The sequence below is a fragment of the Ostrinia furnacalis genome, unplaced genomic scaffold (genome assembly GCF_004193835.3).
Source record: "Ostrinia furnacalis isolate ACB-3 unplaced genomic scaffold, ASM419383v2 OfSCF4239, whole genome shotgun sequence".
Classification (NCBI taxonomy): Eukaryota; Metazoa; Arthropoda; class Insecta; order Lepidoptera; family Crambidae; genus Ostrinia; species Ostrinia furnacalis.
Window position 1 is genome coordinate 522,853 of NW_021134478.1, and position 27,694 is coordinate 550,546.

Below are 27,694 nucleotides of genomic sequence, written 5' to 3' on the forward strand. Positions count from 1 at the left end.
ATTCGATAATTTTATAAAATAAAGTGACTAAAGACCCTTTATGTCTGTCTAGTTTACTATTGTCTTTGCTTTATCTTTAATTTATCTTTATGCTCGAATTGAAATGGTTTTTATAAGGATTCTTTAATTGCTAACACATTAGGTACATTAGTTCTATTGATAATCGTTGTATCGATTGACTAGTAATCGACTATTACACATCACTAATCTGAATAAAGGCTGCTGAGGAACTACAGTAAGATAATCCTTCCTTAAGAGAGCGGCATGCTATTTTGAAAACAGTAGAGAATCCCTTTCGATACCAATTTGCCGTTCGGATCACCCCGTTTGTTCCGTACGATTGTAGTGTTTTTTATACAGCCCTTTTAACACCAAAGTGTTTTGTAATCTTTGGCAGCTATTTAAAAGCTGCAAAATTCTTAGCAATTTGCGAAAAAACTGTTTCTGTACCTTATTTTTGCTATTAGGTGTGGGCTTTTTTCTAATGGTGTTTCTGCATTGATCAACACGAGTACCTAATACCTATAGCTAAATATAACATCCTTAGCTAAATATTTTAACAAATCGAAGATCAAAACCTATAACGTTACATAGATAAGACTAGAATACCGAGTAAGTAATTGTATTCAAACTTAGCGTCACAATTTTATGGAAGACATTAAATCCAGCTACCTCCAACTTTTCTTTGAAAAACCTGGCCTGAATAACGCAATTCGATTTTCAAATTGCCCTCACGTGTGAAATATAAACGCGTAACTACAAAAACTTCCGACTGAAAAGAACAATACGCACCTAAGCCCTTAAACTAGGACAAAGGTCTTTATAACTGTGCCGGCATCGGATGGTAGAGATGCACAATCCGACCACGCCTACAAGTGAAGTATTGAATCCTAACAATCCAAGGAATTTCGCATCTGGTGTTTGACAATACGCTTCCTGTTGGATTACGAGATACGATATCGCCTCAGGACACGGCCTTTATACAATTTATTTATCAGCAACATCGGATCCGAATTCGCGTGATTGATGAACGTTATGCCTTTTGATAGCGAATGTTGTACGTAGTATGAAGTGTAAGGTTTTTGAAGAATGATCATAACAATGTAAAGTATTCTATTTTGGTAACTCTAGTATCAAAGAAATTGGGTGTCGTTTCGCACTAGTATTTTATGTTGAGCAGGAACTGAAATATTTAAAGACAGTACCTATTAATAACTAATATTGATGCTTTTATGTTACTTTCTGTAAATATTTACCACCCAACAATGACAGTTAATTACATAATATTATGATGACTAATCGAGATCGACCACCAAATTACAGAAACGCAAATTATCGGAGCGAAAACTATCGAATAAAACTTAGTTTACATTAATTACAAGTAGTTGCTTTTGTAAGAAGTCGCCGCCTCCTTAATTATCTATAACTTACATTGAAATGTTGTCCAATGAATTTACTAATTTGCAGTTCACAGGAATAGGCGTGCTATGCATAATGCAATTAATAAGCGCCTACCTAACAAACGTTGTTTATAAGCAAGATCACACCGTTACGATTAGAAATAATGTACCTTCAGTCTACTTTGTAACAAAAGTATTGCACTCCACTGGCCACAAGTGGTTCAGTCAGCATCAAGTACATGGTTCATGACACCCAAAGTAGCCGAAAAGTTCGCAACACGTTTGTGATGTCAACTTTTCCGCCACTTTGGGTGTCACGTACTATTTGACGCGGACTGTTCAAGTACCATATCATTTTAAACCAGTATCGGCAACACTTTAATGCACACTTAACGATTCGGTAGTAGGCGTTATTAACCGGACATTAAACTATCACTGCGGGTTTTATTACGCTGTCAAGATTAAATAAGTGTGTTTCCCGCTGATAATATATTAATATTGAATATTTAATTTTATCAGTTTGTTTATTGAAAGCTTTTACCACCTTCACATTAAGGAGCTGTGTTAAAGTTATAGTTCACTAAAGATAATTCTAGCGATAGCATGATAACTTTTATTAGAAAAAAATCTGAATTAGGTTATGTGATTTTCTATCACATTCTTTAGCTATCAGTAAAAATTAACTATTATTACCATTTACTACCACTATTATCAGTAGGTACCTACATAATTTATTATTTTCTGTAGTATAATTTCATTTTTTATGATTTTTATAAAATTAATTTGCATAAAAGTTATGTTCTACTTGGACCACCCCGATTTGTTCCGCTTTCGAAATGTTCCGAACACAAAATGGCACTTCCTCAAAACTTCACGGGCTAATTATGAGAAATAAGACATAGTTCACGATCCGCATACTCTTAGTTAACACGTGCTGAGCTATTTTTTCTCTAGAATTCCACTAAATATTAATTTCGTACGGAATATCCAAAAAAACGCTAATTGCTTTTTGTGAAGCCATCGTTTTTGCGGGTCTGTCTGTGACGAGCAAATGTGGGCTTTGTCAGCGAAAAGTGTCAAATTACGTGGCACGAGATGGAAGATAAGCAATAGGGCTGGCGCAGGAAAGCCTTTAAGACAAAATTTCGCAAAATGTAAATGCATTAAAAATTAATACATTTTCATATTACATACATTTTACGGTAAATCTAAATTAATAGCCTCCCCATAAACTTATGCTAATTATTTACAATATTACCTTAAAATTAAGAACCACCCATGAAAAGTATAAAAAATGAAAACGGATGCAAGATTACATTGAATATTAATGATATGCAAAGGTAACTGTATCATAAGCTCATAAATTATTAATACAAATAAAAACCATACGATAAAAAACGACCTAATACCGATGAAGGTAAATTAGTAAATTAACAATATTATTAAATCAGGATTTATGCCAACCCTAATCACATGGGGATCGTGCCTTTTTGTGCGTATCCATTTTTAGATTTTCTTAAAGATTTCACTGTTAGATAATCAACATTTTCTAATGACCAAAAGTCTTAACCGCCCTTAACATCCAACCTAAATAGAGCTCTAACTAACAGTAACAAAGTGGAATATACCTTGTGATTTTTGGGATTTATGTCGTAGAATTTTTTGAGGGTAGTCAAAACGCAATAGTCAACTAAACGGAAAGAAGCGGTAGATAAAATGCCGACAAGTTGGAGAAATATTTCCAAAATATTTGTTAGTGAAGCCGCGCGACCGCCCCCGGGCGGGATGCGCGCGCGCTTGTCCGGAATTCGAAGCGTCTTTGATGAATTTGAAGCTCGCAAAAAGCATTTTATTTTAGAACTAGATTTATTTTTGCAAAAATATTACTATACCATAACTTTATTTTAAGTTATTTATGCAATAAGACATGTTTTTGCTAGAAAGGTTAAATAATACTTTTTTCCCATTAATGAGAATAGTGGGCATATTTAATTAATTGCAAGTAACCCTAATTGTTATAAAAATAATGACTCATAAAAATTAGTAATCTTATATCTAAAAGATTTCAAACCTTCATAAATATGTAGGTAGTTACTCGGTTTTATCTAGTACTCGTAGATACAGTTACATTTCCACGTAAAATAGACTCGCCACGTACCTACCTACTGTGATTGCATTTGACGATAATGGTGCGCAAGGCTTACCAGAACCACATGTGAACGTGGTTTTACTGATATGAATTTGATATTGAGATATCTCTACATTTTTTCTAATTTTGCATGAATTTAGACGTAAAAAGTGAATTCTAAACATCCATCCAAGCGTCGCATGACAACATAAACTTATAACTAAATACTTTTACAAAACTGTTAAAAAAACATTTTATTATTAAAACATCAGTAGTGAACCCCCGATTATTATATCCAGGGTTGCCACAAAGGATTTTTTGCGAGAACTGTTAATTGAAATGAGTTGATGCGTAAATTTTCCTTTGGGTCAAATAGAGGTGGGATAAAGCTCACATACAATTCCTTTTCTGGTAGTTTGTAGTTATTGTAACTCTACACCGCGGCCGAGATTGTCTGAGATAAGGAAGGATTTAAGGCTCGCCCAGTTTGGAAATGTGAACAGATTTACACCGTTCTTTATTGGGCATTATACATCGGGAAAGGTATAAATGTTTACATTACACATTAGGGATAAGACGAACAGATGTTTTAGGCTTTGTATGGGCATGTAGGGAAATCTCTGAGGATGGTATACCTAGTCTAGTAGATTTGTGTTTGAATTTTAGAAATTATTTACTCGGATATATTTGGTAGTGTATGTAAACAGATAGAAAGTAGAATTTATAAGTATGCAAATTGGATCTTGAAAGGATCTATGGATGTGCATACACTATAAAGCCTACTGGCTGGCTTACAGTGTTTGCTGAATTGTACAATCTACCCTTCTACTAGGTACGTTTGAAAAGATCTATCAAGAATGAAATCTAAATGAAGGTTGATAATGTTACATATTTAGAAATCACTCTCATCATCAAGTGACATTAACAACAATATTTTTCATGTGACTTGGGATTATAACTCAACTAAACACGTGTATGAAACGCAACTTATCTATATTTACATTAGCAACATTCTCCGAAGCCAACGCAATACTAAACAAGCTCGCGTTTTGTACAAACTCATAATCCAGTCACGGTACACTTGACACCAATAAGAGCATTGATCAAGGATTAACCGATGTTTATCAATATTTCCTTACAAATATTTAACGAAATCCGCAGGACAATGCACTGCGAACATCTTGCGTGACAATGACATAATATTTGTGTAAAGATCCACCGATAAAATCCCCGGATTGTGCAACGTCTTAATGCAAAATAATTTCGCATGACATTCGATTTTGATGGCATTGTTAACATGAAAACTCATGTATCTTGCACGATGTATATTTGTGCTTGTTCCTTTGAGTTTCTGAAATAATTTCTTACAAAAATTACAAACTTACATACTCTGAGATTCACATTAGTAAGAAAATTATCTGTCTTAAGTCATCAGTAGTATCAAACTCATCATAAAATAAGAAATTGACAAAATATGTCCGCTCTATTTACCTTTATAACTAAACCAAAGATGCAGTTGGTTTAACCGCCTTGAGTTCATTAAACTGCCTAACATATTAAGTAAGTACTTCCCAAAGTATTTACCACAACCCGCCGTCAAATTAAATACAAACCAGTAACTCATTTCCATTTCATTGAGTTTCGAAGTCTCATTACGCCGTATAGGTTACGCCCACTTTTTGTTCAGTCCAGTTTTAATGCAATCAAACCGATTCTAACTGCTCCATACAGTTCAATGAAGCAGAAATTACCCTTAGATATTAGATAAGGTGTACTAAAACCCATTCCAAATCAGATAAACGTAATGTCTTCGAAACTTCGCTTATTGCCTTACCCTGGTGTAACTAACACCGCAGATCGGAGATAGGACTTTTACAGATTTAAGATAAAGGAAAAAAGTGTGGTTTACTGAGTTAGATTGAAGAGATCTAACAAGTAATCTTGTTGTTGACGTAAGTGAGAATGAGACCACACTGAAAAACTTCTCGTAAATTATGGCCAAACAATAGGTTTATTCACTTTTTTTACGAAAAAATCGACGATGGGTGCAAAATAAAAACAAAGAGCAATCTTTAGTAAGCGAAATAGAGCTTATTGGCTGGTATTTAACCAGAAATTAAAATATGGTTAAAGCATTTCTGAAACAAATTAATTAGGTACTCTTGATACCATAGCAGTTTAAACCATTTTTAAACAATATTAATCTTCTTAGATTAATATTATTTACACAATTTTTACAACACGAGATATTACAACCTACAAAAAGAAACAAGCCATCGCCATCGTTAACTAAATTAAATTAATTAACGTCCTTCCAAATAACATCAATCATTGCTTCTAAACAAAATATTCCCTGCGGATTAGTTTTGTTCTCCTCCGCGCGTGTATCTGTCAACGGGACGGGATTCGATTCCCGACGGTGATGTATCATCAGGCAACAGGATGCACGGGATACGCGGACGTGACTAAATTGTTATTAATTTTCGTTAAACGACATGGACTGATGACTGATACGTTGATCCTAAACGAGCATGTTCTTTAATATGTTGGGAGATGTGAGAATTAATGACACGTTATGAGGCATCGTTAGGAGAAGCTTGCGTTAAAGTAATTTATATAATTTATATTCTTTACCAAGAATAGAGTAACTTTGATTTTCTACTCAGCAAGCGAAAATTGGATTTTAAAGATTTAAGCCAAAGTGAGCCACTTTGTTGTGCTTATATTGTAGAAAATAAATATCACATTCCGATTACAAAACATTGTATATCATATATCTACATTTTTTTTTAATATGCAGTCTATGATGTACGGCATTGTCACATTAATCATAGTTGTAAACAAACAAACCCACGTGCCGATGAGCCGGTAGATAACAACGTCTATCGTTCATAGCACCCATAGTTTCTTAGGAATTAGTGTAGTGAAAACAAATTTTCGATAGTCAATATCTATTAGGCATGCCATGTGAGTAAAGTAGAGTCGTTTATGTATTGTATAGGTAATTCCACGTGCGACATATCATATTTTTTGATGCCACACCGTTTTTTTTCGTGACTGCACTAGTATTTCCAGGAGTTCAGGGCCTGTAAAGCAAAACTTGTGCAAATAATATCGGAAAAATTGCATTTGTACTCGTACTTCTTTCTTAATAATTACCAAGCATTCAAAACCATTCGATGACAAGCCTTCGAAAAGGGGTAAATTACTGAATCTGCTAACGACACAATTACGTTAAATTAATTTCACTCAAAAAAAAATCTGCCATTTTCCTGTATTTCGAAATGATAAATATTATCGAGAATTGATCCCCTTGGCCATCTCCCATCTGTATCTCAGCGGAAACGATAAATACTTACATACTGAGTCATATTATTAGGTCAATAAAAATCACGATAAACACAGATCTATCGACCCTATTTTCGATATCAAGGACTTTCTTTACTAAGCGGGCCTACAAGAATATTTTTTTTCTTATTGTTATGGCATTAGCATTCTTATGCGAGCCCGTGACACGAATTTGAAAACAATGTGTAGTTTACTCCCAGAATTTGTTATTAGGTTTTTGTGCCACTTCGGCTTTTACAAATGTGTTGATTGTGAAGAGAGGTTTTGTTATTTTCTTATGAATGGGTTATTAAAATTCTTAACTTTGATGTCCAATTGATGTAATGTCTTCTTTGAATCAATTTAACTAAGTATCTTCTTAACTTTTAATTTATTTTTTGTCATTGCTTATACATTTCCTTTTGGCAAACATGACACTTCTGCATCGTTACGATTATTTATCATTAAAGTTTACGAGTACGCATGTAGAGTCAGCATAATTTGTTTTTACAAAAAAAAAGTTCAGCAGTTCCGAAAAGCGATCTGATACCCTTTTATCTAACGATATCACCAAGTTGGTAAATCTAACGACGTTAACTTACAAAAGTCAGAAATCAAATTATCTAACACGCTATATCTAAGCAGTATTATCTTAACCGAAGGAGTCCTGGTAAAAAATGGTTGAGGACCCCAGGACCCACTATTATCTCTGAACACCGAAGTCATTTTAGCTATAATAAGATAACATTAAAGGAAGACGGAGCAGGGGTGCTCAAACTTCTAACGGGGAAGATGATTCTGAAGAAAACAATGACTATACCTACCAAAAGTGTAATTGCTTTAAGCGACTTGAAAATATAAGATTCAGTATGAAAGAATTTTAAGATTAAAGATTAATTAATTCAAAAATTATAACTAGTTTGTATGTAGTAAAATGCGTTGCGTTGATAAACGTGTATTTTTTTTAATAATAGGAGCGGTATGTACTCCATTACCAATTTTAAATGACTTTATTTTGGTCTACAGCCTTCAGCTGATGGTTTAGCTGATATACTCGTATCACACTATAAAAGGATATAGATTAAAAATTTTAATCAAAATTAATGAAACATCAAAGTTTGGGAAGGATCCCCCCCTCAGAGCGTGTCAGCGGACCTGCGCTCTCGAAACAGGTATAGTTTTTTCCTTTTCGTTTTTGCGCGCGCGCACGTGTGCGGAGATTCCTTAATTACCGACGCATACCATAAACAGATCTTTACGCTCCCTTAAATAAATCTTCGAAACCGTTTTTTTTTGTTTTCTTAGGCAGTAATTTCGTAGCATGGTTTTCGGTTTACCAAGACGCGAACGGACCGATTCTACTTGATCGATGATGATGCTTTGTTTTTACAGGTTTAAAAGATTTGCTGCACGAGATGCGCCTTACGCCCTATTTGGTTAAGGGCGGTTATGGGATTGAGGATCTAAATCGATTAGAGCTTACAGTTACGCACGCGTAATTGGAAGCTTGCGCAAAATTTACGAAAAAATGAAGAACTCCAAGTCATTATAGAGGTTTTATTTTAAATATTGATGAAACAATTCACTGATTTCACGCTATCATCAAAGGGATTCTTATTGAAAGCATTCATTTATTGTCATAAAAAAGCGCTTCATCACGCGCCGCTTTATTGTAGTTATTCTAAACCCAAAGGTTTAATTTGAAATCCCAACTAATATTATAAATGCGAAAGTAACTCTGTCTGTCTGTCTGTCTGTCTGTCTGTCTGTCTGTCTGTCTGTCTGTTACGCTTTCCCGCTTAAACCTCGCAACCGATTTTGATGAAATTTGGCATAGAGATAGTTTGAGTCCCGGGAAAGANTCTGTCTGTCTGTCTGTCTGTCTGTCTGTCTGTCTGTTACGCTTTCCCGCTTAAACCTCGCAACCGATTTTGATGAAATTTGGCATAGAGATAGTTTGAGTCCCGGGAAAGAACATAGGATAGTTTTTATCCCGGTTTTTGAAACAGGGACGCGCGCGATAAAGTTTTTCTGTGACAGACAAAATTCCACGCGGGCGAAGCCGCGGGCGGAAAGCTAGTACATAATAAAGAGAACTTGTATTTATCGTACATAATATATGCATAAGAACTAAGAGCGCTTTCACATTAGAGCGTTAGTAGCGCGACTGCAGCGCGACAACGGCGTTTTTATAATGTGAAGGCATGCATTTGCTGTCACATAGTATGATTTTTTTGGCAGCACGTCAGTCGCGCGTTTGTCGCGCTGCTAAATCACCTAAATGTAAAAGCACTCTTAGGTTTAGTCAAGGGAGTTATCTCAAATGCGTATTTAAATACCGAGGAGGATATAATCGCGATTTGATAGTCAAGGGCATGGCCGCGCCCCGTCAGATAAGATGCCTGTTTTTATAGTTGTGCTAAGCGATATTTTATTATCAAAAGCGATAAAACGCATCCTTGGTCAGGGCTGCCGTCTTTCGAAGAATAATTTTAATCGTTTTTGTCAATTAAACTCAGCTAATTCTAATAAAATTGCCATTGGACGGAATCAAATGTTTTACAATTTGGTTTTTCACGAATGATCAGTCCAAGTTGTGTGAATAATCGAACTTGAAGTGCACTTGCGTTTTCAGTCTCAACAGATATTTTTAATTTTTTGGAAAGAAAAAGCTACATTGAGCTTGGTTTGTATCCGATTACACTTACCTAAATGATAATCATTGCATTCATAAGGTACTATAGCTTAAGATCTATAATAAGTAATTGGGGACAGCCCTGTGTTGATCCTAAAATTTATCTCGATGAATCTTTTTTACTTGGCACTTTATCACTATTATTTAGGGTCGCGATAAAGGCTGCGCCCGCGCCGAGAGGGTTAACATTTCGTAGGTTGAGAGGTTAATTTAGTGGTGACATTAGAAGGATTATATTGGAGTTAAGAATTTAATTTGAGCACAGAGAAGATTTTACCAGAACAAATATTACTTTATTCGATATCCAAGAAGAAAATAAGAAGGAATAAAAATTCAAAGGACTACTTTCGCTATAATAACACGTTAATATTTTAAATTAGCGTCATGTAATAATTTAAAATAATTAAAATTAGAAACATTTACACAGCCAATCACGTTTACTGTTTAAGTGTAGGTATATAAAAGTAATAAATAGTAAAATTAATGAACGGCAATAAGTAAGGCTCTCCATAAGTGGACCCGCACATAATTGTAGAGACCGCACGGGCCGAAACTTTTTAGAGATCGGCAAAAAAGTAAGCTCATTTTCCAAAAAAAATATTTAACTATTAGAATGCTTACAATGCGATATTGCTAACTTAGTTAACGAAAGAAAATTAAGTACATATTTGAAAATATTAAAAATATTTATTTTGTCTCAAGTGCCTCCAAATTCTATCCTAAAATTGTACGTAGCAAATGGACTTAACTTCTTACAATCGAAGCCATCCATTAATTGAGATCAAACGTCAATTTTTTTCTTGTTTCTACTTTACTTTTTGTGCCGAGATCAAGCTAGTTTACCTTGTAAAATAATGACAATAAAGAATAAAGAACCATCTCCACAAGGAAGTGCACACACTTGCCTCTTTTTTCACTCGGCCGCCATAATTTACTGTCATTAGGCCAAATCAACGCGAACGATGCCAATCATCGATAATTAGGTGTTCCGGGCTACGTTAGCGCAAAAAGGTGTTATATTCGGTGCGCAGACCACTTGCTTTATAGACGTCTAATATAGCCTTATAAAGGCTGAATTACCGCCATTGGTAATTCAGTAGAAATAAGGTTCGTTCGTTTCAGCCAAATGACGTCCACTGCTGGACAAAGGCCTCCTCCAAGGTTTTCCACAATGCCCGCATCCAGGCTCTTCCCGCGACCTTTAACAGATTGTCGGTCCACCTAGTAGGAGGCCTGCCCACGCTACGTCTTCCGTCTTTTACGACTTAAGAATTACTTTCTTATTAGTAAATATTCAGTTCCTATTGTCAGTAGAAAACGGGCTTTTCATACCTAACCAAATATCTAACAGTTGTTAAATACCTAGCTTGTATCAAAGAAATATTGTTTCAATGTCGCTTGAAACATTTTTTTCTATAAAGGAAAAAGAAAATATTATTCCGAGCGAAGTTGAAAGCTAAGAATTTTATAGGGAAAGCTTTTCCTTGGAAGATTTTCTATTTTAGTACAGCGATGATATATTTCAGTAAATCAAGCGAAGTCTATACGACAAATTTTTCTGCAATGCAGGATTTAAACACTTTTGAGTACTAAAGTCTCATGAGGAATCATTTGCGGAGGACATTACTTAATGGCCCTCCTCAAAGGGCTAACGAGGGCATTACCTTGGCTTCCTGTTCACGAAATATAGTGTCGTGATGAAAACATCACTCTTTTCAGGTTGCGGTGTGGCAACAATTTACAAACTAAGAATTAAATCTTTTGCAAATTGCTATTATTATACAAGCTCCATTTAGGAGTAAAATGAGCCTTATAATCAGCGGGTTTCATGTCATTATCTTTAAAAATACATTTTAAGTGTGACCCTAAATACACCTACCTCGTACGAGTGTCTATCATATTGAACTTAACAAGTGCTTACAAATAATACTTAAGTACATACTAGTAAATTGCTTGTTTTTGCACAAAAACTTAACTTGTACTTCAAACTGTTTTAGTAACTAAGTTCAGTGCTAACTTAATAATAAAAATAACTAACAAAAATGAAATCTTTTTTGCATTATTAACCGGGTGGTTATTTCGGTTAATCGTTAACCCATTTCAACCGATTGATTGTCAGTTAACTGGTGGTTAAAGCGAAATTTCGACCATCACAACAAAAGGGTTGTTTCACTAAATCACCCTTAACTGATGTGTTAATTTTGGGCCCAACGATTTTGTGGTTAACGACTTTTGAATTTTGAATACCTATAAAAAAGTAATCGTAGGAACTGCTTTGTAACAAATTTGTAGCCATTTAGTGACCTAATTATGTAAAGTAAAACGATTAGAGTTACCTTATGGTCATTAAGTCAAAACCACATAATGAGGAAGATNAGGCCCTTAAGGTGTCAAGGCGTTCGAGTCCCCTATAGTACAAGCGTGTTAGAATTTTTATCACCACTGATTTCGATATCGCAGTAACTGTTACGGCACTGAATTCGTTCGTAAAAATGTTTAGTTTTTTTTATTTATGTAATGTAGGTCTTCTTATTATCAAAATAATGAAGGTAATTCAACATTTTAAAATGTATCTGCCATTTTCTACACTGCTCCGTAGCTGACCTACATACATATTTCTCAGTGGCGACAAAGGAACTTACGTGTGCATTTACGATGCCTATCGGGAAAATAAAGGAGTTTGATGTGCATAAGGACGATTGGAAACTGTATATCGAACGAGTGGAACAATATTTTGTGGTAAATGAAGTGTCGGACGTGCCTACGTTAATAACGGTCATGGGGACAGAAAGTTACGAGTTGTTAGTGAACTTGTGTACGCCAGTGAAACCTAAAGATAAAACTTTTGGTGAAATCGTGGACATTATGGAGAAACATTTACAACCAAAACCTAGTGAATTGGCGGAAAGATACAAATTTAGACATCGTACACAAAAAAAGGGCGAGGGTATTTCGGAATACGTAGCAGTGCTGAAAAAAATGTCTAAATCGTGTGACTTCGGCAGCTGGCTTCAAGAAAGTTTACGGGATCAGCTCGTATGTGGTATCAGCAGTGAAAGCATTCGACAACGACTATTCGCAGAGTCCAAACTAGATTTCGCGAAGGCGTACAGTATTGCCGTTAGCATGGAAGCGGCAGAAAAAGACGCGGCCGCAGTAGAAGGTCATAGGTCACCGAGCGAAACCACCGTGGAATGCCAGGCGATGTCGGCGGGAACGAGATGGCGCGGCGCAACGGCGGCGGCCACTCCGGGACGCGACTACGGCGGGTCGGCACGGCAGGGCGGCGGCGGCGCGCAGCGCTTCAGGGGCGCGCGCGCAGCGACCGCGCCCGGGCCCACCCGGTCGGGTGAGCGGGCGCAGCGAGGCCAATCGTGCGGTGTGTGTGGAGGCTCACATGACGCTTCGAGTTGCAAATTTCGGCGTTACGTCTGTCGTGTTTGTAATCGACCTGGGCATTTGAAACGCATGTGCCCTAAGATAACGGACCAACACTGTTTGCAGACCGACCGTAATGAAGATAGTAGTGAAAGTGACAATAGTGAAGAGGTAATTTTTATAGACTTTAATAAAATAACCTTAAATGATTGCAAACCAATATTAATTTCACTCATAATCGATAATAGGTCAGTTAACATGGAATGTGATACAGGGAGTGCCGTATCTTGCATTAGCCAGGAAATGTATTTTAAAAAATTTAGCCATTTAAAAATAAAACCTTGTAATTTAGTTTTGAGATATTACACGGGGGAAACAGTAAAACCAATCGGAATGTTACAGCCATGTGTAAAGTATAAAAACTGTACAAAAAAATTAGATTTGTATGTAATTAAAAATGGCAAAACGGCTTTAGTGGGAAGACAATGGCTCGCTGAATTAAATATTCAGTTGCCCAAATTTGAATATAGTGCCTTGAATGTATTGAGCGGGGAGTCATTGTTGTCCGATCTCAGTTCCAGATTCTGTGACGTGTTTGCGGACGGCCTGGGCCGGTACACGGGCGGGCCGGTGCGCATCCACGTGCGCGAGGGCGCGCGGCCCGTGTTCCTGCGCGCGCGGCCGCTGGCGTACGCGCTGCGCGCGCCGGTGGAGCGCGCGCTGGAACAGCACGTGCGGGACGGCATCCTCACCCCCGTCGAGCGCTCCGACTGGGCGACTCCCATCGTCCCAGTTGTGAAGAAGGACGGTAATATCAGGATTTGCGCCGATTACAAAACAACGTTAAATAAAGTCATAGAAATTGACCGTTATCCATTACCGAGGGTGGAAGACTTATTAGTGCGATTGCATGGGGGTCAGCGCTTTAGTAAAATAGATTTATCCCAAGCGTATGCGCAATTAGAGCTAGATGATTCTAAGAAATACACTGTTATTAACACACATAAGGGCCTATTTGTATACAATCGTTTGGTATACGGCTTAGCGTCGAGTCCGGGCATATTTCAAAGACGGTTAGAGGAAATGTTTGCAGACTTACCTTGTGTGGGGGTATTCTTAGACGATATAATAATAACGGGTAAAACCACAGTCGAGCATACAGATAATTTATTTAAAGTATTTGAGCGTTTGCAAAAATATGGTCTTAGAGTAAAGAAAGAGAAATGTGAGTTTTTCACTGAATCTATTAGCTATCTCGGTCATGTCATAAGCAAGGACGGAGTGCATACTTGTCCAAACAAGATAAAAGCGATTTTAAAAGCGATGATGATAGACGGTGCAGGTGTATTACATACACCTGCACCGTCTAATGTGTCCGAATTGCGATCGTTTATAGGAATGATCATGTACTATGCCAAATTTGTACCCAATGTAAGCACATTACTAGCACCATTATATAATTTACTAAAAATCGGTGTTAAATACGTATGGGGTGAGCAGTGTCAAAGAGCATTCGAGGAGCTCAAGAGTAGGTTGGTCAGCAGCGAAGTGTTGTGCCACTACTCGGCGGAGCTGCCGCTGGTGCTGACGGCGGACGCGAGCAGCGTGGGCGTGGGCGCCGTGCTGGCGCACGCCACGCCGACCGGCGAGCGGCCCGTCGCCTACGCCTCGCGCTCGCTCACGGCCGCGGAGCGCCACTACGCGCAGATCGACAGGGAGGCACTCGCTATAGTATTTGCTGTACGTAAATTTCACCAGTATTTGTATGGAAGGCGCTTTGTACTGAGAACTGATCACAAACCGTTAACTTATATATATATTGGGAGATAAAGTAGGTATACCGGTGATGGCGGCATCGCGTCTACAACGCTGGGCTGTTCTTCTATCAGGGTATCAGTACGATATGGAATATGTTCCCTCTAAGAAAAATTGCGCCGACGCGTTATCGCGATTACCACCGAATTTAGGTAAACGAAACACGAATAATATTTCCGTTGAAGAAATTACTTATAGTAATTTTGTAGAAATTTTTTTGCCAGTAACTAATGAGGACGTCAGGAAAGCTACCGCCACAGATAAAACACTGGCTAGGGTTAAGGTTTACATTGAGTCTGGTTGGCCATCGTCTTGTCCAGAGGAAACAATTAATCCGTATACAAGACGTAACGAATTATATTTAGACAATGGATGTGTAATGTGGGGATATAGAATGATAATTCCCGAGTCGTTAAAATTAATTGTACTAAAACAACTTCACATTAGAGTCACATCAGTCACATGGGTATTGTCAAAACGAAAGGTTTAGCTAGGAGTTACGTCTGGTGGCCGGGCATCGACCGCGACGTGGAGGAGGCCTGCCGCGCCTGCGACACGTGCGCGCGGGAGGCGGCGGCGCCGGCGCGCGCCTCTCCGAGCCCGTGGCCGTACGCGCCCCAGCCGTGGACACGTCTTCATATCGACTTTTTAGGGCCATATAGAGGGTTGTCGTACTTAGTATTGATCGATTCGAGTTCGAAGTGGCACGAAGCTTTCGAAATGAAACAGAAAACGGCGGCCAGTGTCATTAAAACGCTTCGAAGTACTTTTGCCCGATTCGGTCTACCTGTTGAACTGGTGTCAGACCAAGGTCCACCGTTCACTAGCCTTGAGTATGAAGTATTTTTGAAAAATAATGGGATCAGACAATCATTTTCACCCGCTTATCATCCGTCATCAAACGGGGCGGCTGAAAATGCGGTTAAATTGTGCAAGCGGGCAATAAAGAAAGCATTACGAGATAATGTCGATGTTGATGCTGCTCTTCAAACGTTTTTGTTAACATATAGGAATTCCATACATAGTACTACTGGTGAAACTCCCGCTAAATTATTGCAAAAACGTCAATTACGCTCGAGGTTCGACATATTACGCGGTCATTACGATGTAGAAGACCGAGTAAGACGAGCACAAGAGAATCAAATAAAATTTTCAGGGGGTAGGGAGCGAAGTTTTCAAAACGGCGAAACCGTATGGGCCAGGGGTTTTGGAACGCAGGATAAATGGATCAAGGGAAAAATAGTTAACAGTGAAGGGTCGCGTAGGTACGTAGTGGGAAATGGAAATGGTCAATTTAAAAGGCACATAGATCAGATTCGGCGCAGGTCTCGATTATCGGACGTCCCATTCCATGAAGAGCCGGCTGAAAATCGCCAGAAAGGCGTGGAGGGGGATGCCGTCATGGCCGAAGCTGCGGTGGTGGATGGGAATAGAGATACTGTAGTAATAACGCGCGAAGAGGAAAAAGAGGTTGTTCAGTCATCGCAAACTCTTTCCCCGAAACCTGCACCCGCACCTACCGCAGAGTTTGCGGAGCCAGTCGCTTCCCAAACACCCCCGCAGACCGAGTCTAGATACTCTAAAAGAGTGCGCAAACCCGTGGTACGTTGGGGTTTTGAAATAGATTGATAAGTAGTTTACTCATAAAATAATTAAGCTGATCTTTTATTTATGTATGTTATTGGATATGTTTATATAAATGTAATATGTTTATAGTTATATATACAGGGTGTTAGGTAAATGGGTATATGAGCCGACACTAGCCCATGTTAACATGGCCATATAAATGGTATGGTGAAGTCAGAAATTTGATATCATCATTTTAATTTTTTAAATTTTCATACAAATCGGATTTTATAAAAGTTATTTTGTATGAAAATTACAAAAATTAAAATGATGATATCAAATTTCTGACTTCACCATACCATTTATATGACCATGTTAACATGGGCTAGTGTCGGCTCATANCGACACTAGCCCATGTTAACATGGCCATATAAATGGTATGGTGAAGTCAGAAATTTGATATCATCATTTTAATTTTTTAAATTTTCATACAAATCGGATTTTATAAAAGTTATTTTGTATGAAAATTACAAAAATTAAAATGATGATATCAAATTTCTGACTTCACCATACCATTTATATGACCATGTTAACATGGGCTAGTGTCGGCTCATATACCCATTTACCTAACACCCTGTATAGTCTATAGTTCCAACCTGTAAAATTCATTTAAATGTGTGTGAGCTCTATTTAGAGTGGAGGTGTAATGTAGGTCTTCTTATTATCAAAATAATGAAGGTAATTCAACATTTTAAAATGTATCTGCCATTTTCTACACTGCTCCGTAGCTGACCTACATACATATTTCTCAATTTATAAGCAAAATACCAATGGATTTGCAATACTTACATGTAGTAAATGACTCCATTGTTCCTGTAGTTCTTCGTTTCACTTGTTTTATTGCACGTAACGACGCATTATCCAAAATATCGGAGAACATTTCCTTAGTATCGGAGAACATTTCCTTAGTACGACTGAATCGCGACTAACCTAGCTACGCGGCCGATGTTCGTTTCTGGGCATATCGCGGAGACACGCGCCACGCCCCCGTTTCACATCTATTCCCTTCTAAGATCTGAGGCAGCAAGCAATGGAGAATGCAAACATACAATGGCATTCATTGGTTTTAAGGTTATATAGACGTAGTGAAGATCCCGCTTGTACCGAAGTAGCGTGCTATTGGAGGAAACCAAAACTGTTGCAAGTTGGATCTCAGCTAAAATTTATTAAAGTCAAAGATGTGAACTATACAAGGCAGTATCAAAAATATATGTGTCAGTAGTACTACCACCATAACCATCTGACACAAATTTGATCAGTCCATCGGGCTTGATGATTTTTTTGTTCACTTTAAAAAGTTATTTGTATACACTTTGTAACTTTCTATGGCATCAGTGTACGATGATGAATAGGAAGTACAGTCTATTTTGTCACAGTTAAAACTGGTTTCTAACTCTATCGAGGGTCGACAACGTTTTTCCTGATTTTTATAGTTTGAGTCTGTTACGTCTTTCTTTTTCTGTTCTACTTGAATCTTCGTATCTCTCGTCTTTATTTCTATTGCAGATAACTCTATTCGGCGTACTACGCTACGTGCCCTGCCCATTGCCATTTCAGCTTGCTAATCCGTCGGGCTATGTCAGCGACTTTAGTTCTTTTACGAATCTCCTCATTTCTGATTTGATCTTGTAAAGAAAAACCGAGCATAACCATTTCCTTAGCACGCTGTGCAATTTTTAACTTCTTTATGAGGCCTATAGTGAGAAGCCACGTTTAATTTTTTATTTTTTTATTTTATTTTTTAGACAGTCGAAGCCATATGTCATCACTGGTGACACACATAGATTTATAGACTTTCGTCTTAAGGCATTGAGGTATTTTAGACGAAAAGATGATAATGTAGCTGCCCAGCCGAGTTGACCGTTTTCTCCAAATTGGATCTACCTATATTACCTATATTGGATACCTGGCATTAAGTCCGCCACTGTACAGTTGTATGTGCAAAAGTATAAATAAATAAAAAAAATAGCTGAATCGTTTGTCTAAGGTAGACAATACTTGTCAACAATCTCGAGAATCAAGCTCCTAAACGAAACTGAGTAGGGCGCAGTTCGACATAAGCTTCGTTTTGTTCGTATTCATCCCAATGCCTACTTGTTCCGAAATTCGATTAAGGACTTTGAGCATTGTGCCGAGGTCTTCCAGCGACTCTGCCATGACCACAATATCGTCAGCAACGGTAGCGATAATTAATATGGCACCGCTGGAGAGACTGCATCACTGCCCAAGTTTCGATCGAATCGAAGGCCTTCTTCTCATATTCCACGAACGTCAAGCATAGTGGCAAGTTATACTCCTTCCTTAGTCTTCTGTATAACCTGCGGCAGCTCTGCCCCAGGCAGCAAGGTTCTGGAGTGGAGGCCACGTACCGGAAAACACAGCGTTGGACGTAAGGTGAACCGACGACCTGATAAAGATAGCAGGGAGGCGCTGGATGCAGGCCTCTATCAACTTTGCGATATTATGTGGAAGTTATTGAAGGAGGCTATGTTCAGCAGTGGACGTCCTGTGGCTGAAATGATGATGATGATGATGATGATGACGCTAACTCTATTCTAGAGTATTATCGTTGATATTGTATTATCTCTTTGACTTCCACAAGCGGGTTATCACAAGAATGAGAAGTATGTGTTAATACATTTGTTCGTATAGATTTTTATCGTTAACTCGATGAAGCGACAACATTATTTTACCACCATAAAACATAGTCAATAACAAGGGATAAAGTAGGTAGAGAGTTTTTAGTATTGTCTTATTGTCTTTAAAGTTTCAAAGGATTTAATTTACTTTAAGGAACCCATCTGCGTGCGTACCTCGTGTTTTATTTCTCTATTTATTGTCCACTGTTTCAAATAAAATGTCACTAAAATACTTTATAAAAAATTTGAAATGAAAAATATACAATGGTAGGTGTTTTGTCTTTAGGTAGGTACTCGCATTAAAATGATCTTTGCAATAATATCGACTGGTTTTTGTAGATAACGCTTTCTCCCTTTTCGTTAACTTACCATTTATGTATTTCTCAACTTTTCTTAGCTTTAAAAGTATTTTTCTGGGGCACTAACCATTGTATTAGTATAAAAGGGTTATAGCCTGACCAGGAACATAAAAACCCTGGCATAGAGGCGCGTCAATTGCATTTGATAGTGCAACACTGAGTACAGTCGTACCTGTGTTAAATTAATAGGCTAACTTTATGTATCAGGATTACGGGCTAATTTGATATTTTCATAAATTAACGAAAAAATATTATTATAGGTANATTACGGACGAAAAAGTGCTATTAATTCCTATGTATTTCATTATTAAAATCATTTAATTTGATTGTAAAATTGGGACTCAGATCTTAGTAATTCATAATGTACTTTATATTAATAGTTAAATATGCGTGTAAATTGACTATTTATAAGAGCAATTTTAATATCCTAGATAACTTTAACGAAACAAGTTAGTGATATCTACAAACATTTTTCGCAAAAGTCCCACCTAAATAAACATTTTTGCACTTAGCAGCAGATTTTTTATGATTCAAATAAAAATGTCCTGTGTGGCAGTTTCTTGTCGAACACCCATTGAATGTTATGTCCCTTAATGACGGTGATTACTTCTAAATTTATTGAAAATGTCCAACTGCATGTAAAAAGTAGGCGCCTTACGCTGCGTAATGAAGGTATAATAATTGGTCTACGACGCGGCTGTTCAAAGAAAATGGAATGTAGTTTTTGCTGGATAACGATTTTCAAACGAAAGTTGTAATGAGATTTTTATAAGGACTTAAGAGTAATACTTTTACTGAAGAAATGAAATGCAGATACAAAAGCGAACTAAGTCAGACTTAAAAGAATGTAGATTACCTATAGGTGTAGGTAGGTACTTCATTAATTACATTTAATTTGGACTATAAAAAATACTTGTTTTACTTTTATGAGAATAAACTGGCTTTTTAGCGTTTTCTGCTGAAACAATATTATTTATATTGTTTCAGCAGAAAACGCTAAAAAGCCAGTTTATTCTCATAAAAGCAAAACCATTACAACGGAAATCAAATGCTTTTTAAATTGTAAATAGACTCAATAATGAAGACCTACGAATTAAATAATAATCTATTTATCATTGTATAATATACATGTAGAGTCTACATCGCTGTAGAGTTGTAGATGCATGTACAGTCTACGTTTAAAAATGGTGGTTTTATATTAGCTGTGTTGTGTTGGTGTTAGAGCTTAATGAATTGCATCGGCTCGTCGTGGCAACCATTAGCGCTGTAAATAAATTGTTAAGTGCAATGAACGAGTAATTTGAACAATTTGTGGGAGTTCTCATGGGTATGGCACAAAATAACGCGTGTGGCGGAAAACTTAAGAAAAGAAAGGAATATAAAATATAAAACAGGTATATAATAATGCAAACGAACTTAAGTTTATATTATGTATCACATTCGTATACTTATTAGTAAGAGAAAAGTTTCTTGACTTCAACCTAGAGATTATGTTCATGTGTTAACGACTGAATAAGTTTCTTGATGTTGAAGAGCAAGGCCGTGAAATGCTCGTAGGCGTAAGATATGGTCAATTAAATACCTCAATATATTAATAATACCTTTACACGTTACTCATATCGAAATCCCGTGGAAACATTATTTTTCTGACAGTGTCATTCTAGACCCTTTTTCAAATCATTCTATTACTGACGGGACGGGACTTTACTAAGAGTGCTTAGGTTTTTGATTGACTTTCACACTACAAACTTATTAAAAATAGTAAAGCTATAGACGCTAATCGCTTGTAACTTACATGTCGCATAGCATGCGCGGGCGCAATAGTTGTCGCGCGCCGGTCGTTAGCCGCGCAGGCCCGCCGCTCTGCGTCATACTAATCAGTACTCATAGATCATTGTTTACTAAACAAGAAGGCACAGAAGTTAAATGCAGTGGGATTATTCTACTGTAAATTATTTTCTTTCTAAGACTTGACTGTGACCATGACTTGACTGAAAATTCCTATTTCACTCCAGAACTTGACAAAGGTCTCCCCTAGATTTATCTTTGTGACTTAGTCTTTTCAATTCATTCGCATGATCTTCCAATTCGAAAAAATAACTTTATCTTAAAATAAGATGTAAATTAATAGCTCCACCCTTATAAGACTCAAGGAATACCATGTTCATTTTAAAAGAAGAAAAAGTGTTAAGCTTATTACCGGATTCCAAGCTCCATGACCATTACAGGAGTACAAGCAATAAAAATCCAAAAATATTGCTTCAAAATGACAGCTGGAGAGCAGTACTAGAAAAAGAACAAATTCTTATTAGAATTTGGTTTCGAGCGGCGTGTCCGATCCTTAATTACAATTTCTAAGTAATAACTAAACTTTTTGGAATCCTTAAAGATATTGTGCTTTTACACCTACCGACTTACTTACAGATATTTTACAATTCAATGAAAATGTTCATTTATTTGTTTCAGGCCCTGTTTTCACCAATGTAGAGGATAGAAGACGAAAGGAGATTCTCAGTATTTATAAAACCTATATAAAAAAATCTATAAAGACGTAAATTATTACCGAAAGTTATTGTACCTACTTTATTCATTTTGTCTTTGAAAAGAACTGAGTTTTATTTTCTTTTAGAAAAGTATTCAGTTTTATTTTCTTTTATTTGACCATCAACTTTATGTACGTATTGTGTAAATGCCTCTTCAAGTCACTCCTCTGCATCCTTCAAACCTCCTACCTCTACCATTAAACCAAACCGAAGTTATTCAAAATAAACCACGATGTTAACGAGAGGCTCACAAATGAGAGTGATTATCACCTCCCTCTTGAATGGCTCCCTCCTCATTAGAGGGCTTCGGAGGGCTTATAACAAAAACTTGATAGAACTATCTCCTTTATGGGAGATGCACAGATAAAGTTTTTTTAGAAATAAGTTTTCATGTCATTAGCTTCGACAAAGAAGAGTAACATTTTGATCCTTTTCACTCTCAGTTTGGTCCTACCAAAAGCCTACGTACAAGTTTGTAAGGAAATAAAACGAGAAATTCAGTAACAAACATATAATAAACTTAACAATAATTTAAAAAAGTAGGTATTCTATCACGTTATAAAATATTACTTACGATTTAATCACATCTCGTATTACAATGCAAAATTCACCTGATCTCTTTTTTCACCACATTCAAAATGAGTTTACCTGCTATTCGGTTAATTGTTCACAACCCCTAAAATTATACGCCCCTACGTTCTCTCTCCCTTAACACTTCAAAAAGTTCCCCTTAAAAATCCCTTTCCCTGCTATATTCAACCTTACCTCTCAAGCAATAAGAGTTACAGTAACAATAAAGGTGTTCTACAACTGCAAGTTCTATATTGGTTTTAAATCATACAGTTTGGTGATGCAACAAGTGTAAAAGCAACAAAAGGGGCGATTAGGGGTGATTTATACATGGCTTTTATTTCCACCCCCAATTTCTATTTGGAGACGTCGTAACTGAATTTCCCACACTTCGGATTGTGAAGGTGGCTGAGATTACGCAACCGGTGAGGGGTATGAAAAGGTGTTTTGTAATCAACCATGAACATTGATTTATGTTTGTCATGCGAAAATAGCTCAATAGACTTTGGTTTTTAATTTGAAGCTTTTTTCATAAAGCTTAAGAACACAATTTAAAAACTATCGTAAATTCTATATTTATGGATACACTTCTGGTGTGCAATAATAAATCGCAAATAACTTAACAGTGTATGTATCTATAATTATAAATCGGTTCATAATTGGCGGAGTTATTGCGTAACAAACATAGAAAAAAAAAAAAAACATACGGGTCGAATTGAGAACCTCCTCCTTTTTTGAAGTCGGTTGAAAATACATAATATATCTGCATAAAGAATAACAAAATGCGGTTTAGTATTACAAACTATTAATATTATACAATATTCAATTATGTTCATACAAATACCTACAATTAAAATAAACTTCAGCAGTCATAGTAGATAACAGTCCCTAAAATTATTCAAAAACTAAATACTTTTCACAATAATAAGGCACGCCAAGGTACAGGTAAGCTGACGTTTTTAAACCAATTTTTCAAAATCACCTGACATGTGATCAATAGGCAAAAAAATCAAAGCCGTTTGACCCCAAATTCCCGTAGCAAGTGCAGTCACAAACAATAGTACCCCTCGTACCCCTGGCTAGGGTCCCATCAACCCCAGGGCAATCTCTCCCACGCACACTTGTCACGCCATGGGGCACAAAGCTTCACTTTTTAAATGACGCAATCTTCCTCAGGTGGATCCTATTGACCAGCCATTGTTGCAGTTTTTGCATCTTCAAATCGTGGGAACAGTCTTCAAGGCGGTGACAAACGATCCTGAAAAAAGCCAAATATAGTTGAGGGTTTATGTTAAAGAGGCTGTGGAAAATCACAAGGTATTGTTATCGAAAAGTCCTTTTTAAATATTTTACACAAATATTACTTCGGACGTAAGCAGAATATGGAAGTAATCAATCTTATAAACGAACCTTTTGGTAATATCCATCCTTTTTCCATATTAATTCTAATTGCTTAGTAATTAACAGTAAAAACTCATTGCATGGGTGCCTCAGGCTAGGCGAAATTACGAAGTAATTATGCCTGCATCAAATAACTGTAAAAAAAACAAAACCTATTGTAAGCCCAACAGGCCATTATTCAAACCACCAATTAACCAAATTCACTGCCCACCGCTACTTTCCCAAATCCAACTCATTCAAACGCTCGATTGCAGTCATCATTACCCCAAAATGAAAATTCAACCCCTAACAATGCTCCCTAATAACCCCAAAATGGCTCTAATAGACATTTAATTATAGACCTGGTCGAGTTCCACTGACCCCTTTTACACTTGTTTACATCTTCATCCCCACCCCTCAACACGGTGAGCCATCAAAACGGAATGTTTAATTCCAATACTCCATACGATTTATTGTAACAACGGGAAAGATTCACGGTTGCCATCTGTCGCCGTTCCGAATCTCGCGTCGCAGAAAAAACTCAATGTGCGAGCAACCCTGGGAACCTAGGAACGGAGAGCATTCCCACGATCAACCCCTCGATTTTCAATAACCAAATTAGCCTTTGCGTTACCCTATTTCGGATATGAGGGAGTCGTGAATCTATTCATATCGATAAAAAATATCGCGCGTCTCTTTCCTTTTGGTGCGCGATTCATATGTTCATCCCCTTCGAATGCACGTGTTCAGTGGTCGTATATTCGGTGCGCGCGTGTGCGTGCGAGAGCCTTCGGATCGCAACACCTGCCGGCGCGCGCGCACCCCATTGGCCGAGACCCGCTATCACCGCTACACTGATTTCTTTTAAACTTAATTTTTTTTAATACTCTCTTCGGACATATGATGAAAAAATCCTACAAGTTTGGACCGGTATGAGCTGGATATTTCGTGTGTAGGTGGCATTTCATTTTGTTTTATAATTCTTTTTGTAAACACTATGCTAATGAACTCGGATGTGAATTATTCAAATAGTTATTGGGAGATAGAGAGAGATAGGGTTACGTTGTTGTGGTATCAGATCTGATTTTTAAGCTTCCCAAACTACAGTCAGATTCCAGACTATCTTGCAAAATAATTATCTATCGGAATTTCATAGAGACAAAATGGCACAATATAACTAATAATGACACTCGGTACAACTTTACAAATCAACTAGGTCACGCGACATGCGCGCGCGCCACACGGGTCACGCGGGGTCGAATTCACCCCACCGCTTGACTTAGTGACCCCGTAGGGACGATAACAATCGTATTGTCCCATTACTAGGGGTAATGAACAACATGTGGTGTGTTTACCCACAGGCGTGTGGACGGCACGTGGACTGTGTTCCCATGAAACACAAATACACACTTGTTGAGATAAACCACTGATCTAGATAGAAAGGCGTACCTGTAAGCTCAAAATACAAACTTAAACAGCCCATTACAGTTATTCTGTACTTTCTAGCGTTTAACTGTTCCATTAATTGGCATCAATTGATAAAGCCTTATCGAGTATAGCCGAGCCATTAAAATCTATAATGAAAGCACATTTATTTTAAAGCGTCCATAGCACTCATTTCAAAGCAATGCAATATCGTACCAATAAAATTATAGTTTGCGGATTAATACGATTTTGCAAATAGATTAAATTAATTGATACGAGCTACACAGCTATCAATATCTTACAATTTATCTATCAACCTCTTTCAGTAATTATTAAGTCCTACCTACCTAATGGGTCAAAATTATTATGATGAAAAGTTCTAAGTGGAACTGTTTTCCCAACTCTTTACAATGTTGACAAAACATCCAAGTTATTGTCGTCCGCTAAAAGCTTTGGGGTATCGAATAATCCACTCGTACACCCACGCACACTAAGGGACTTTTTACGCGCTCTTTTGTGCCGGGGGCGGCGCGCCGGGTATAAAACCCAGCCCGGCCGAGCAGCCCCACATTCCCGCCTGTGATCTCACTTGCGACACACGCTCTCTACACTCTCAAACATGTCTTACTACGCCAACAACGAGTACATCATCGCCACAAACAACTCCATCAACGAGAACAAATACAACACCGAAAAGATGAAGAACAGCGGCATCAAGGCTCTGTTGAAGCCGCTAATGAAGATGATCAAAAAGACGACGAAGCGCGTTCCCGCCAAAACCTGCGACACGTGTTACGAGGACGAGCAAAACTCGAACAACGAGTTGTTGGAGCGCAAGATCTACTCCGAAATGGAAGCGTGCCAGCCCGGCGCCGCTTTCCTGGTCTACAACCAAGATGAAAGCTGCGACATCGTGCCAGTGAACCCGGACAACTTCTACGTGCCCGTCCACTTCGCCAGAACCGATGCTGGTACCTTCTTCTGGACCACAGTCGCCAAACAAGACGAGTTCGCCGCCGCCCACTGCTACACGGAGTGCCAAACCGCGGAACAGCAGTACCCCGCCTTCCAAGACCGCTGGGTGCAAGCCTAATCATCTGATCCAAACAACAACCCATGTCTTCCAAACTGTGTCTTCCGTGAAACCGTGCTTCCGTTGGTTTCAGCAACCGTCTGTGATGTTAGCTTTAATCTTTTGTGCCATTTAGGATAGGTTTAGCTTAGGGACTTGCTATCCTCGTGATAACTCCACGAAAGCTTTAATGTATTTTTCGAAACATGTGATATTTTGAAAATGTTGAATTGTATAAAATAAAAAGTTAGGATTAGATGTTAGTGAGCTTTATTGTGATCTTATTGTAAGCTTTAATTTTGTTAGGGATGATAAATTATGAATATTTATGAAAAGAACATTGACAAATAAAAAACCTTTTTAAAATATTTCTCTCTTTCCTTTGACATGCCCTTAGTTAAGTTACACTTACACACACACACATAGAAAGCAAGCCTTAATGAGGTTTAAACTTTAAATGCATACAAATGCATATACAGTAGTTAAACTTAAATGCCAATAAGACAAGTCGAGGTTAAATCTGACGTTGTAAAATGGCTCGGTGTTTCTGTTTAAAAAGCGGTCTGACAGGCGACGGCGCGAGCGACCGGCGCGAGCCATCCCTACCGGTTCTGGACCGGGCGAGCCGCATTCGAGTCCGCACGTGCACTGCCCACGGCGGATCTCGCTACTGGACTTTTAATTGTCGCTTTTAACCGCGCCGTTTCGATCCTCTCTTTTGATAATTACGTTTTATTTGTTCTACTGAATTGGACAGGGATTGTTATCTGATTGCCGGGGCCTAATTTGGAGTGGAATCCAGCCTCAATCAACGTTTAATCAGTTAGTCGCAAATCAGGAACGCGTGCGGAAAGTTAATACAGAATTAATGATTGCTATGTTAGCGGTTTCAAACTTGAAATAATTTAGTGTACATGCTCATGCAGTTAGAATAATCAATGTAGAGATGTTAATAATTATGATAAATGTTAGTCAGATCTAATATCAAGAATCTCAAACTAGATATTTTGGATTCCTCCCAAAAGTAAAGCTACATTTAGTTGTAATTTTGATGTTACATGCAGTTAGATCTACACTACGTTAGTTAGTAACATATTAGGCTAGGTTATTTAAGTAAGCTCGTAAAATCAGCCTTTTCCAATCAAACATAACTACCTCAAGTATGAGGTACCTATTTTCTGTAATGAATTATTTATGTACTATTTTCATTTTTGACAAATAAGCGTGTAATTTATTGACATAAAATTTCCTCCTTAATCTTACAGAAAATAATTCATGCCAAAACTAGCAACATCGAGTCATGCATAGTAGTTATTTGTTTTATTAGTCCATTAAAT

At 37.6% G+C, this 27,694-nt stretch overlaps 2 protein-coding genes across 2 annotated transcripts; both read left to right on the forward strand.

Moving 5' to 3' along the window:
- The first annotated feature begins 12,205 nt into the window (after positions 1-12,205).
- Positions 12,206-16,372, forward strand: LOC114359144 (uncharacterized). The gene is made up of 3 exons (XM_028313408.1): positions 12,206-14,668; positions 15,191-15,351; positions 16,069-16,372. The coding sequence occupies exons 1-3, from the start codon at positions 12,206-12,208 to the stop codon at positions 16,370-16,372; spliced, it is 2,928 nt and encodes a 975-aa protein (XP_028169209.1).
- A 9,258-nt stretch (positions 16,373-25,630) lies between these two features.
- E(spl)malpha (enhancer of split malpha) lies at positions 25,631-26,725 on the forward strand. The gene has a single exon (XM_028313421.1). It carries the CDS (start codon positions 25,905-25,907, stop codon positions 26,376-26,378), a length of 474 nt encoding a protein of 157 aa, XP_028169222.1. The 5' UTR covers positions 25,631-25,904; the 3' UTR covers positions 26,379-26,725.
- The last annotated feature ends 969 nt before the right edge of the window (positions 26,726-27,694 follow it).

Coding starts and splice junctions, on each gene's coding strand:
- LOC114359144 (XM_028313408.1), top strand. CDS start 12,206: ATGCCTATCGGGAAAATAAAGGAGTTTGATGTGCATAAGGACGATTGG. Junction 14,669..15,190: donor CACTCGCTATAGTATTTGCT/GTACGTAAATTT, acceptor ACTTCACATTAG/AGTCACATCAGTCACATGGG. Junction 15,352..16,068: donor GCCTCTCCGAGCCCGTGGCC/GTACGCGCCCCA, acceptor GATTCGGCGCAG/GTCTCGATTATCGGACGTCC.